The 13,852-nt window shown below is 38.3% G+C and overlaps 2 protein-coding genes and 1 long non-coding RNA gene across 6 annotated transcripts in view; all 3 read right to left on the bottom strand.

The window, feature by feature from the left end:
• LOC149090834 (uncharacterized) overlaps nucleotides 1-13,852 on the bottom strand; it is a 177,718-nt gene that overhangs the window by 22,551 nt on the left and 141,315 nt on the right. The window lies entirely within an intron of this gene.
• Nucleotides 1-13,852, bottom strand: part of LOC115565507 (uncharacterized) — a 42,886-nt gene that overhangs the window by 7,869 nt on the left and 21,165 nt on the right. The window lies entirely within an intron of this gene.
• Nucleotides 2,948-7,951, bottom strand: S6kII (Ribosomal protein S6 kinase II). The gene is made up of 2 exons (XM_089264633.1): nucleotides 5,666-7,951; nucleotides 2,948-3,705 (listed from the first exon to the last, which is right to left on the bottom strand). Exons 1-2 carry the CDS (start codon nucleotides 7,719-7,721, stop codon nucleotides 3,104-3,106), a joined length of 2,658 nt encoding a protein of 885 aa, XP_089120759.1. The 5' UTR covers nucleotides 7,722-7,951; the 3' UTR covers nucleotides 2,948-3,103.

Raw genomic sequence — 13,852 nt, 5'->3', positions numbered from 1 at the left:
ACATACTTTTAACAAAACCATTATACGCTGAATTTTCTATTTTTAATGGGTTCAGGGTTTACAAATAAACAAGTAAGAAACTCTAGTCGAGACTGCTCGAATACGATATTCCCTGAGTCCTGATATTTCAAAATTTTTTAGGCACGAAACTGCTCGACTACGAGATCCCCTGAACCTTTCGAGCAACTGATATTTCAATAACTATTCGCACATGCACACATATACGCACACACATATGTAGATATACGCACGCACGCATAAACACGTATTGGCTGAAGTGTGAGCTTAATATGGAAATTTAATTGTTTAATAACTGTTCTTAGCGACGGTCTATCTTAATGAAGCTCAGATTATATTTATACATATGTACATATAATGGATATGAATGCATTTATCAAAGCACAGTAGTATTTGAAATACGCCTTTTACAAAGGTGAGAGGGTGGATATAGGGGTGGAGAGTTGTTCATCTTAATATATGTATATTTAAAATTTGGAAACTCTAGCCTGGAAAATGTAGAATATATAAATATTTAACTGACTTTCGATACGGCTTTTTATCGATAAAAATAACGGGATGAGTTGTCGATTTTTGGAGATCAACTCGATATCTGGGCTGTATTACTAACCAGAGAGCACATAGACCGGACAACTCGATATCTGGGCTGTATTACTAACCAGAGAGCACATAGACCGGACACCTAGTGTAAAGCGTTTTGAACACTTATTTTCGAGGGTAATCTCCCAGTCCACTTGTCGTAGGCACACGCCAATATTCATATCCCACGCTTATACACATGCAAATACACACACGTGCACATGTGAGAGCACATAGGCATACAAATGCTTCTACAAGCAGTGTTGCCATTTAAGCCTATTTATGGCTAGATCTAGCCAATTTGGAAATTAATTAGCCTGGAGAACTGTAAAAATGCCTATAGACATAAATCTAGCCTTGAAATATTTTCCTTTTGTTAATTTTACTATCTTATATTATTTGGCTATCTATAGAAGCTAATAGAACAAAACTAAACTTTTTTGTAGGCCTTTAGGATTAACAAGAGATTAGCCATCGTAAATATCATAAATTAATACTAAAATACAAATGATACTGTTAAAATTTTCGTAGGAAGTATTGGCATATCAGGATGCTAGCGAAAATAACTTGTATCATGAAATTTCATTTTTTGCAATAGAAATGTTATAACTTAGGTGGTTAAATTCTACAACCAAACTTAGAAACAACATGACTATTAAATCATTGATTGTAATCACTCATATAAGGTTTGTTTAATAAATATTTAATTGTTTAAGAAATATAAACAATGTTCTTTACATCTGTACATATATTGATTGCGCCGTCATGGCAAATGTTGTCATAAATACGAACTGCCAGAAAAAACATATTAGTCTTATGAGTTGCAGCGATAACAATGCCACTTCTTCAGACTGTCAATCATATGAAATAAGTGTACAATTAGATATTTAATATTTATGTATTGTTTAGTCTATTCTAGCTTATATTTTTGAGAAATTTGTCCTATTTTGTCGTTCAAAATCTGGCACCACTGTTGAGCATAGAGGCATCCTTTGTTCAACCATCGACAATCTCGGTCGAGCGCATGATGTGAATTGTTGTGCTTTCGTATATTTTCGTAATCCGACCCTAAAAGTGAAGAGCCGAGCAAATACGAAGTGGACTGGAAGATTACTCTCGAAACGAGAGTCCGGTCTATGTGTTCTCTGGTTAGTGGTACAAGGTATCAACTAGTCGTGAAGTCTCGACTAAAGCACTCTTACTTGTTACGTTTGGAATCTTTTTAACGACATGAAGTACAACTTCAACTAAGCGATGACTACACCTCTGCATGCCCTTTCTTTATATAACATAATTGCCATTTTTTAATAAATTCAGTCGCATGTAAGATTGAGGTATATAAGCATTTTATATCAATAATATACATTGCATGGGGAGCCACAAAAATGGGAGATGGTTTTTCTGGCTTTCGCTTTTGGTTTTCCAGTTTCTCATCTAGTTTTGCAGTGATAGCATCTTCTGTCGGCAAAGTGAAATTTACATTATAATTGTTTTTATATCTTCTGAGATCGATGCGTCCAAAGGCCGGACAGACAGACAGGGCTAAGCCGACTCAGCTCGTCGCCTTGATCAATAATATACATATATACTTTATAAGGTTTGATTTCTTATTGAAAATGGGTTCAGGTTATAAATAAATAAGAAATCAGACTAAAATCCTAAATGCTGTTTTCTTTTTTTTTTCACTTTTATTTATTTTTTGTTATTTTTATTTGTAATTATTTAATTTATTTAATAACAATGCCACGTGATGTGTAAAATTTTCGCTAAGATAATATAAATATTCACGTTTTTCTTTTCTCCTTTTCCTTAATACATAATTATATAATTAACTAAATATATATATACCGATATATGTATATATATAAACATAATTTGTTAAATGTGAATTTTGAATAAGTTGCGAGTATTCCTTGTGTAGTCGACAACTGACTTTAAGGTCTGCAGGAATATATTAGCATAGGAAACTCGGATTAATTTCCATATAAACTATAAGTATATATATATTTGGAAATTAATCCATTACATATATATTATTTTTCTCTGTCTCTCTTTTTCACATCTATACTTTGAATAAACGCACATTTACATGAGTCATGAATTATTGTTATAAAATAAATAAAGACCACTTGAAATACTACATATTTGCCATGTGGCATGGAAGATAAGGAAGACAGATGTAAATGTTAAGTGAGAGCGAAAGGGGGATATAACGAAATTAAGCGTAGGTGAGAGGGTACTGCCACATTATCATTGTCCGTTATCGTGTGCCTAATATTAAACCAGACCCAGCTTGGCGCTGGGGTAACGCTTCCGTCTCAAATGGCAATTATTATTGTATAGCTGTCTCTGCTTTGGCTGCTCCTGGTGAGGATTTGTGGCGGCATACTACTCCCAAAAAGCGTTGCGCAAGTGCCATGTATTATACAGAACACTATGCACAGATAAGGTATTAATTGTAATAGCTGTCTTTTGACCTGGCGCCTCAAGCAAAGAACAGCCCCAATTAGGATTGAAGATTGGCGCGATCTTTCGCTCGTCGCTTAGCCAACATCGAGAGCTCAACAGGACCCACATTCGCTGCCTGCGGTATGGCAATAGCACGAAAAGTTGCATCCACAGCACCTCGAAGCGCCATTGAAATGTGGTTATTCTGCTGTTGCTGTGCTCCCAATCCCAATTGATGTGCAGCGCCGTTACCGATGGTTGCATTTTGTGCATATTCTGTAAGCTGTACATTGCCAGCAAATTGGTCCCGCACCCAACTGTGTTCCATGATCTGTGCTACCGTTGGCCGATTCTCGGGCACAATGTGCAGCATCTGACGCAACAGATCTTTAACTGGGGCACTAATAAGTGACCATCGAGTGCTGCTAAAATCAATATGTCCAGATCCAATTCGCTTCAGTATTACATCCGGAGAGTCGTTCGGCGTGCTCGCAAACGGCGTCCGTCCTGATAGCATTATATAAAGCAGCACGCCTAACGACCAAATGTCACAAGCCAAATCATATCCCTGCCTTTTCAGGACTTCCGGTGCTACAAAGTTAGCTGTGTAGCAGGGTGTCATAAGCAGGCCGTTGTCGGCGCGCAGTTGCTTCGCAAAGCCTGCAAATCGAGTTCTCATTAGCCACACACATATATATATATATATGTATATAATAAACTGTCGACAAAACAGACATACATATATATATATATATATATATATATATATATATATATATTTCCCTTTAAGGTTTTTAACCAGTAAAAGAGATAAAAATACTGCCGAAGACCTTTGTTGCTCTGGCTCTAAGCTAAATTGTTATTTACAATTAACTCTTTATAACATTTAAATAAATAAATAACTAGGCAATCACTACTACTTAAGGGACGATTTTGGAAATATACAAATTATTATAGTATATGAGAATATGAGCTCCAACCCAGGGATAAAGCATTTGCCTAGTTTTAATTAATATAATTTTTATCTTAGAATATAAATGGACGTTACAACTATTTTCTACCACTAACAAAATAACACATAGATTAGACATGTAGAACAAACTTTTTCAACACCGAAAAATCTGTCTAGTAGATACCAATAAATTTCGTATTCGCTCGGCTCGGGTAATGAAAGATAGCACGACGAAATCAGTGCGCTGCAAGCACGCAAACGTAATGGTCCCGTCGTATGTGCTTTGCGTGCTTTGTCCTACTCTCTCTCTCTCTCTCTCTCACACTTCTCTTCTTTTTCTCTATGGGATCTCAAATCATCGAGCTCAGCAGCGTACAAAAATTTAAATTTGTTCGCGACGATTGCAGCTCTTTTTTGAATGAAGGGTATACCTAAATCTTAAAATCGTTTGCCACGCTCATACAAATTTTAGCGTTTTCATGATTATTTCTCGGAAGGGTATGAAATCGTTGAGGCGCATTAAGAATATGTTTTGGCGAGGAGCATACACACACACTTGCACACTTAGTACATGTACGAGCAATTGTATGACAGTGTGCGAAGCTCTTGCTGCCTGTAGCAATTTAAAAGTAGCCCAGGATTTGCATTTGGTCGGTCCTACGGACTGTCATAAGCACTTTTTTATACCCTGAGCCCATTGGAAATGGGAAATCAGGGTGTAATGTTTTTGTGTAAAAGTATGTAACAGGCAGAAGGAATCATCGCAGACCCCACAAAGTATATATATTTTTCATCAGCACGACGAGCTGAGTTGATATAGCCCTGTCCGTCTGTCCGTCCGTCCGTCCGTCTGTCCGTATGAACGCCGAGATCTCAGAAGATATAAGAGCTGAAATTTTGTGTGCATACTCGTGTATACCATACGCAGTACGAGTTTGCTTTATTTTTTCGATAACTCATCCGATAACTTTTTATCGAGAATAATCGAAAAATTGATTTTGTTTTTTGAGCCTCATCGGAGTACTTTTAGACGTGGAGACTTAAGAAATACTGTGTATATACATATGATGAATACAAACATTTTGTAATCAACAGATTTTAGATACCACGCCCCCTTCGCCCCCAATTTGTAAAAAACGTATTTCAAGTACTAAAGACTTGTGCTTTGGAATGTACACACATTTTGACCATATAATTACGCCCTGAAAATTTCATTAAAATCGTGTGTTTACAAAAGAAGTTATTCACCAAGTAAATTCTCATACTATTGCCCACACTGCAGCGCAGTGTTTTTTTTTTTTTTTTTACAAACCATTAGTTTGAGAGACAATACAGACATACAGACACATATGAAAATAGATATATGTATGTAAATATGTGCTCATTTTACAAAGCCGATCAACGGTAAAGTTTGGGCTTTACAATCTGCACAGGCAGCAAGAAGTGCATACTCAGGCACACAAATATATATACACTTAGCGAGGGACTGAAATTGTTTGTGTGCATGCTCGCCGCCAAAGCATATTATTTATGCGCCTCAACGCTTTCATTTATTGGTACCTACTAGACAGATTTTTCGGTGTTGAAAATGTTTGTTGTACATGTCTAGTCTATGTGTTATTTGGTTAGTGGTTCTACTTAGTCCATCTCCTCGATATTCAGACTTACCCAAATCACAGAGTTTAAGCGTTTCAGGCGTTTGTCGCATGCTTGCGTAGATCATATTCGAAGGTTTCAGATCTCGGTGAACGACTCCGTGCTCGTGTAAATAAGCGACTGCAGCGGCAATCGTACGTAGAACTGCACTAGCCTCACTCTCGCACATTTGCTCAACTGCCAAGATGCGATCGAGCAGTTCGCCGCCCTTAAGCAACTCCATAACTAAATACGCAGAGCTGGCATCTTCGTACACTGAATATAGTGTCACAATATTCGGATGATTACCGTAGCGCAGCATTATCTCTACCTCCTCCCAGCAATCAGCTGTTGCAGGGGAGGCTGCAGCTATAGCCGCCTTTTCAATGATCTTCACAGCGTAGTGTTTTTTGGATGCGCGATGCTCGCACAGACGACATACAGAGAACGTCCCACGTCCCAATTCATGGAGCAAATTATATTCGGACAAGAAATTACCAGGTAGGACACCAGGCAAGCTGCGTGGCCCTGGTGCCGCCACCACAGACGGTACTGAGGCAGCCGGTAGAGTAGCGTGAATGGGACTGACATTATTGGAGCAGCTGATATTAGTATTATTCTCTAGTAGGATGGGTGCCACGAAGCTAAAGCCACGAAATATTTCGTGTGCAGATGCGGATATTGGACCACCTGGCGAATCCCGTGGCGACTTGGAAGTGTACTCCACATCAAAGTAGAAAGCATCATCACGACTGACTGCCGGTATGAATGGTGGACGCACCAGTTTACGTTCCAGACGTACCCAATCAATGGTGGAAAAGAAACAATGCGCTTTAATATCCAATATACCTTGCGCGCCAGCACCTAGTCGATTCAATGGGTTGCGTTTGAAGAGCGCACGCAGCAAAGACTGTGCTTCTGGTGATAGATTCTCGGGCATGCCTAACTTGGAGCGTAATATTTGATTCATGGTCTCTTGGCGTGTCTGTCCATGAAAAGGCAGGTTCCCGGTTAGCATTTCGTACATAAGGACACCGAATGACCACCAGTCGGCAGCAAAGTCATGACCCTTGCGATTTACAATCTCGGGGGCCATGTATTCAACCGTGCCACAGAAACTATACGTCTTAGAGCCATCCAGAGGTTGCTTAGACAAACCAAAGTCTGTCAAAGCGATATGCCCATGTTCATCGAGGAGAATGTTTTCTGGTTTCAAGTCGCGATATATGATCCCGAATGTGTGCAGATGATTGAGCGCCAATGCCAGCTCTGCCAAATAGAACTTCACATCTTCCTCAGTGAACATGACCTCCTTGGATAGTCGTGTAAACAAATCACCTCCGCGCAGAAAATCCAGTATTAAATACAATTTACCAGGTGTTTGGAATGCATAGTGTAGACGTACGATAAATGCGTGCCCTACATCAGCAAGAATTTTTCGCTCGTTGGTGCTGCGCACGCGATCCTTAATTTTAAGTGTGGCTTTCTTTAAGACCTTCATGGCGTACAGAGTGCCCGCATCTTTTCCTAGAATCTTGCGCACCAAAAATACTTTGCCAAAGCTGCCCTCGCCAAGTACACGTAACAGCTCAAATTGAGAAGGATCCGCTTTATCGTGACCCTCTTTGATCACTTCGCGCAATTCGAATTCATTATAACTAGCTGCACCATAAGATTCCGAGTCGCTTAGCTCCATCTGTTCGGAGACTTTGCTTGGTGTTATATGATGTTGTTCGAGTGCTGTTTGTAGCTGCTGCTGTTGTTGCTGCTGGTGTTGACGACGCTGAGATGAGGTCACTGTTGTCACGGCGCCGCTATCCTCATCCGTGGGCGTGTGATCCATCGGTGTCACCGCAAGACTACTGCAGCTAGAAGAGGTAATTTGCATGCGTTGTCGCAGTTGCAGGCCCATCGTTGTTGCCGCCGCAGTTGATGTTTTTGTCGCCGTTGTTGCAGCTGTAGAACTGACATTATCCAGCCGAGTTTGCTCAGCATCGTTGCTATTGCTGATTCTGTTGCTGTTGGCTTCCACTTGCTGTTGCTGCTGCTGTAGGGATCTCAGATCTCTATTTGAGTCAGCCAGTGGCATGACTGATGCTGAATTGTGGGCGTTTAATTGTCCGTACACGTTTTTGGGCGTTTTGATGATTTTAATTTAAACAACCTGTAGTTATTTGTATTATTGTTGTTGCTACGTCTAAACAACAGGCACGTCAAACTATGAAAGCAAAGGCATAAGTGTTGCGCTGCTCGCTGCTGCTCCGTTTCTGATTATGCTTTTCACGTATTATTATTTTTTTTTCTTCCTCTGTTAGAAAAACACTTTCTAGGGATGTGAAATAACATCGCATCATTATTTTATCGGTTTAATGTCTTGCCGATTGTATTACGATTATTATTTACAATAGGTATCGGTAAACATCGACGATATAATTTAAAGCAACCTCGCCTATACATATAGACACATAGCACTAACCAGAGAACACATAGACCAGACACGTAGTGTAAAGTGTTTTGCACACTTTTTTTTTGACATTACGACCCACACAACTTCGTATTTGCTCGGCTCCTCACTTTTAGGTTCAGGCTACTAAAATATTCGAGAGCACAATCATTTTGCTTCTGGCGCTCGACCAAGATGGTCGATGGTTGAACAAAAGATCCCTCTGTGCTCATTGTTTCTCTCTCTCTCTCTCTGTGCTCTTTGCTCTCTCAAATGTGTATATGCGTGTATGCATGTGAGCACAAGCCGCACTGTTAAAAGACACAGTAGGTTGCGCAAAGAGTAGTCCCGTTACTTTTAATGTTAATTAACAGGTCTCTTGTGACGTCACAATATCAGATTTTGCTCTGTTATCCCAGCAGAAGCTGGCGGTCACTTCAACAGACATCCACCAAGTGGTCCAAAACAACCAAAATTAAGTATATATAAGCAAATATCAATAGTAAATAGCTTAAAATTTGTCAATCACTAATTTTGTCGCCATAAAATAAAAAAAACTAAGTATATACTGGAATGAATTGAGAGGCCTCTCGAAAGCAGTAATGATATGCCAAAATGGCCATTATGCTAGCAGGAATGGATGATGAACATAGTTAACTGGGTTTTCGCCATCAGTATTGTGTATTTATGCCAATTTACTACACATTCAAATATAGTACACGTTGAGGGGTCATCAATAAAAGTGCTGCTCATACCTGCTGTCATGTCAGAAACAACCGGTAGAATGAAATACAGTTGGTGTGCTTATAGTCTAATCGAAACCTGTGCATGATTATGAGTATTGAAGCCTAAGAAAACATACATATAATCAACCTTGAATCAGCTCTAAAAACCTAGGCAGAAGCTTACAATGCTGAGTATCAGCTATAGCCATCTTGTAATATAAAGAATGAAATTATTACGTTTAATGATGTGGATTGATGGGAAACGTGTAATGCTCATTACTCAACTCATTAATTTTACAAAAATTAAGCCTTAGATAGTAAGGTTAAGGCACTGACCAGTCAGTCTCTGGTCAGTCGTTAAGGCCATTATATGCAAAAGTAAAAGTGGTTAAGAGATTGGGTGATCAATAAATGCCTAGAAAACGACTTAGACGATAAAAATGAGCAAAAACCTTTATATTTTCCGATTCGTGAATCTATGTAGAGCTTGTGATTAGCCGCCCAGCTCATTTTATTTAATCTACTAGTTTTAAAACAAATAACAGTGTCGAAATTGCTTGATTTTCATACAAATTCAAATGCGCGCCCAACATTTTCTGAAATAATGACGTCACGCTGTTAAATCAGCTGTTCGCTTTGCATAACCTACTATCACTCAATCGTGCACAAGCAGCAGCTCTGAGCTGCTAGCTCACGAAAATTGAAATTTCTTCGCAGCAAGAGCCCATGCCTTCCCTTCTGTGTGAAGAGTATACCGACTTATCAAACCGTTTGCCAAGCTCGTACAAAATCTGTATATGTGTTTCCGATATTATTTGTGGAAAGGGTATGAAAGCGTTGGTGCTCATAGTGAAAATGCTTTCGCGACGAATGTGCACGCACACACTCTCCCTTGCTACATGTATTATGAGCATTTGTATGCTTGTGTGCGTAGCTCTTGCTGCTTGTAGTAATTTTAGGTCCCAGCATTTGCATTTGGTTGATTTTGAGAAGTGCCTCACACTTATATGTACATATGTATGATTGTGTGTACGCAGGGGACGCGATGCCCACAATTGTGGGATATCACTTGTAGAAGCATTTGTATGCCTATGTGCCTTTACATGTGCGTTTGTGTGTGTGCATGTGTGTAAGCATGGGACGTGAACATTGGCTGCCTACCTCAACTTAGAATTGTCTGAACGATTTTGGGTTCGAATTGCAGAGGCGCGCTTATATTTGAGTAGCTGATTAAGTAAAGTGACAAGTGCACTTGCCAATACTTTTTATAGGTTTTTTATTAGCTTGCTCCTGTATACGCATGTATATATAACAGCTGCAGAGAATCGACTATCGCATCCCATTTTATATACTGAGCTTAATCAAGTACTACATTTTTTTTTAAATACCTTTTGATAGGTAACCCACGACCATTGAAATGAAATCAGGTAAATATTAGCGCGAGTTATCCGCCAGTCACTATTCTACACACATACATACATATGTATAAGTTACTCGCCGGTCATAGTGAAAAAAAAGTATTGGCAAGTGCACTTGTCACTTTACAGGCATGGGTTCTTGCTGCGAAGAAATTTCAATTTTCGTGAGCTGGCAGCTCAGAGCTGCTGCTTGTGCATACACACATATACACATTTGAGAGAGCAAAGTTCACAGAGAGAGAGAGAGAGAGAGAGCAAGGGAAACATTGAGCGTAGAGAGATCTTTTGTTCAACCATCGACCATCTCGGTCGAGCGCATAAAGCGAAATGATTGTAGCCTGAACCTAAAAGTGAGGAGCCGAGCAAATACGAAGTTGTGTGGGTCGTAATGTCAAAAAAAAAGTGTGCAAAACACTGTGTCCGGTCTATGTGTTCTCTGGTTAGTGCACATAGACAACTGGTGTAAAGCTTTTTGCACTCTTTTTCTGGAGCTTTAGCACCCCAGTCAGCTTCGGACTCGCTCGGCTCCTTACTTTTAGGTTCGAGCTACGAGAATATACGAAAGCACAATAATTTCGCTTCATGCGCTAGTGCTGGGAAAATATCGATCTTTACGTAGATCGATATTTCGATATTATGTATGCGTCTCAGATCGATGTATCGATCTTTTCATAAACATATTTTAGCTCCCAAAATTAAAAAAAAAAAAAACAACAAATTTTTTCATATAAAAAACAAGAGATGAATTTCCTATTAAATTTGAAAAACGATTCATAGAAACAAAACTAAGTAACAAAGATTATATTATTTAATGAGATCATTTACTTCATCCAATCATTCTTGTTTATATTATCTACTTGCTGCGGCTTGAGACAACTCCTACCAACACCAAAATCCTAAATGAAAAATGGGTTACGTTAGTATTTGAATTATATTGTTAAAATAATTTGCAAATTACCTGACAGCCTTATCCCACGCCTTTAATTCAAGTGATGGGGAATTAATGGTATAGTGATGGCGATATATCAAGTATCGAAGTTTTCTACATCGATATTTTCGATGCGTATAAAACATCGATATATTGTTTGTTGGATCGATCTTTTTCCCAGCACTATCATGCGCTCGACTGGGACGGTCGATGGTTGAACAGAAGGTGCCTCTATGCTCAATAGTTCCGATGCTCTCCCAACTATGTATGTATGTATGTGAGCCAGTGCTGCCAATTTTTGTTGAGCAAAAAAAGCTGTTTTTAGTGGGAAGATACTTAAAACATAACCGAAAATTTTTGATACAAAAATCGGATAAAAAAGCTGATGTTTTTTGCTTTAATTTGATTGATATTTAAATATATTTTAAAAACTTTGAAATCATGGCATCATTTCCTCAACCACCGCAACCCGTATCTGTGAATTTTTATACTAAATATGTTTTACCTGACGCTTGAATATGAGTTAAGCATCACAGTATTAATCTGATAAAAAATTTGACTCATTTGCGCATTTGCAAATAAAGTAATAAATTTCTTATTTCCTATCGAATTCTTAGAAACACGCCTCTCAATCCAAAACTTTGTAGCGTCTTGAGTAGTTTCCTAATAAATTGGGTGAATGTTCTTATATTGGTGTTCAGTACTTTCAAAGATCTCCAAAAATATATACATATGTATGAAAATGAATCAACATTTTTCACATCTTGTATAGTATGCTATCAAATGAGTTGCATACATTTTTAATTGCTTTATAAGCTCTGTTAAAAAATCTTTACGTTTCATTTACATAGAATCACACAATAAATTGTTCTGAATTAAATTTAAATCACTAGCTGGCCCGGCAAACGTTGCATTGCCCTATCCATGATTTCTAGGTAAAAAATTGTTGAAAGCTATGTTGTTCAGGTTGGGATACACTCTGATTTATTTATTAATCGGATTTTCATTCAAGCACCTTGTGCTAAACGACATTCATTGTTCTTTGGTCAGGTGCAAGAACAAATAATGCGGATGGTTTGCCAACATGTGAGCATGCCACGTACAACTGACCATGACAAAAACACGTATTTTCTAGATTGAGGCCACAGATAGTCAAAGATTGGCTCTGTGATTTGTTGATTGTCATGGCGAAGGCAAAACGAATCGGGAATTGAATTCGTTTAAACTCAAAGGGCATATCTGTTGGGATCATCGGAATCCTAGGAATAAGAACTTCCTTTGAATATCGACGCGTGAATCACATTGCTCATCAGTTTTCTTATCACCAAACGCGTTCCATTGCACAGTTTTGGTTGGTTTAAATTTCTAAGCATGATATTGAATGCCTAATTGCATCATGGGTCCGCCGGGAAAGATTAGATCGTCTAGGACGCGGCATTTTTATTAATAGTAATACTAAATATGCCCTCGCACAAAACCACATAAAACAATCGAGAAATATAAATATAGACAAACAAATACTTGAACTTTCGCGATATTTAGCTTCTGTATTTTTATCAAATGTGTTTTTTTTTTGAATAGTCAGGTTCGCCTGAGGCTTTGCCGTAGACTGACTGACTACATTTGTTTATTTACTTCTATACTATTGCTATCTATACTACTTCGATACTATACTGAGTATCAATGGAAATTTGAATCTTTAGGGAAAGAACGCGTTTTCAAGTATTCGTCAAATTTTTTCAGTATTTTTAAGATCTATTATCCTTCTCGTGACGGTGACAAATCCAACAAATCAAAAACCATGATTATTGGTCCAGCAAATCTCGAGTTATAAGTGCTGGAACACTTTTACACAACTTTCTTTTGTATATATAGATATCCTAGTTTCGTTAGTTCCATATTATTACCGCTTGGTTCTTTCATTGAAAATTGAATTACTGAACTATTTGGTTTTAATGCAACTACAATGAACAAACCTTCATTCTTCGTACGAATTATCCCTACAAAACACGGAAATTTGCTCAATAAATAAAAAAGCGAAAAAAAAAGCTGCCCGCTGTTTAGGAATTTTTCCCGCAGTCGGCTTTTCAAAAAAGCCAGATTTTACGGGAAAAATGCGGATTGGGTAACACTGATGTGAGCACATGCAGCAGCTCACGAAAATTAAAATTTCTTCGGAGCAAGAAGCCATGTCTTCCCTTCTGTGTGAAGAGTATACCGAACTCTTCAAACCGTTTGCCAAGCTCGTACAAAGTATTTGCGTTTTCGTTATTGTTTGTGGGAAGGGTATGATAGCGTTGGTGCTTAAAGTGAAATTTTTTTCGCGACTGAACTAGTAATTTAATTTTCAATGATAGAACCAAGCGATAATAATATGGATCTAACTAAACTAGGATATAATTTTTATTTTATTCAGAACAACTTATTGTGAGCAACAATATCATTCACCCAATTTAGTAGGAAACTACTCAAGACGCTACAAAGAGTTAAGATGCGTGTTTCTAAGGATTCGATAGGAATTAAGAAATTTAGGAACTTGGCCACTCTTGCATTACTTTTTTCGCAAATGCGAAAGTGGATAACATTTTTAGTCAGATCAATACTGTGATGCTTAACTCCATTTCAAGCGTCAGGTAAAACATATATATTATAAAACTTCACAGATTCGGGTTGCGGTGGTTGAAGAAATGATGCCATGATTTCAAG

The sequence above is a fragment of the Drosophila navojoa genome, chromosome X, assembly GCF_054131105.1.
Source record: "Drosophila navojoa isolate 15081-1374.11 chromosome X, UAZ_NAV_1.0, whole genome shotgun sequence".
In the NCBI taxonomy this organism is placed as follows: domain Eukaryota; kingdom Metazoa; phylum Arthropoda; class Insecta; order Diptera; family Drosophilidae; genus Drosophila; species Drosophila navojoa.
This window is presented reverse-complemented; position numbering and strand designations above follow the sequence as displayed.

What these genes read in the sequence shown, in the direction of transcription:
- S6kII (XM_089264633.1), bottom strand. Translation starts at nt 7,721, where the DNA reads ATGCCACTGGCTGACTCAAATAGAGATCTGAGATCCCTACAGCAGCAG. An exon ending in GCTTAAACTCTGTGATTTGG is followed by an intron (nt 3,706 to 5,665) that starts GTAAGTCTGAAT and finishes CTCGATTTGCAG; the next exon opens with GCTTTGCGAAGCAACTGCGC.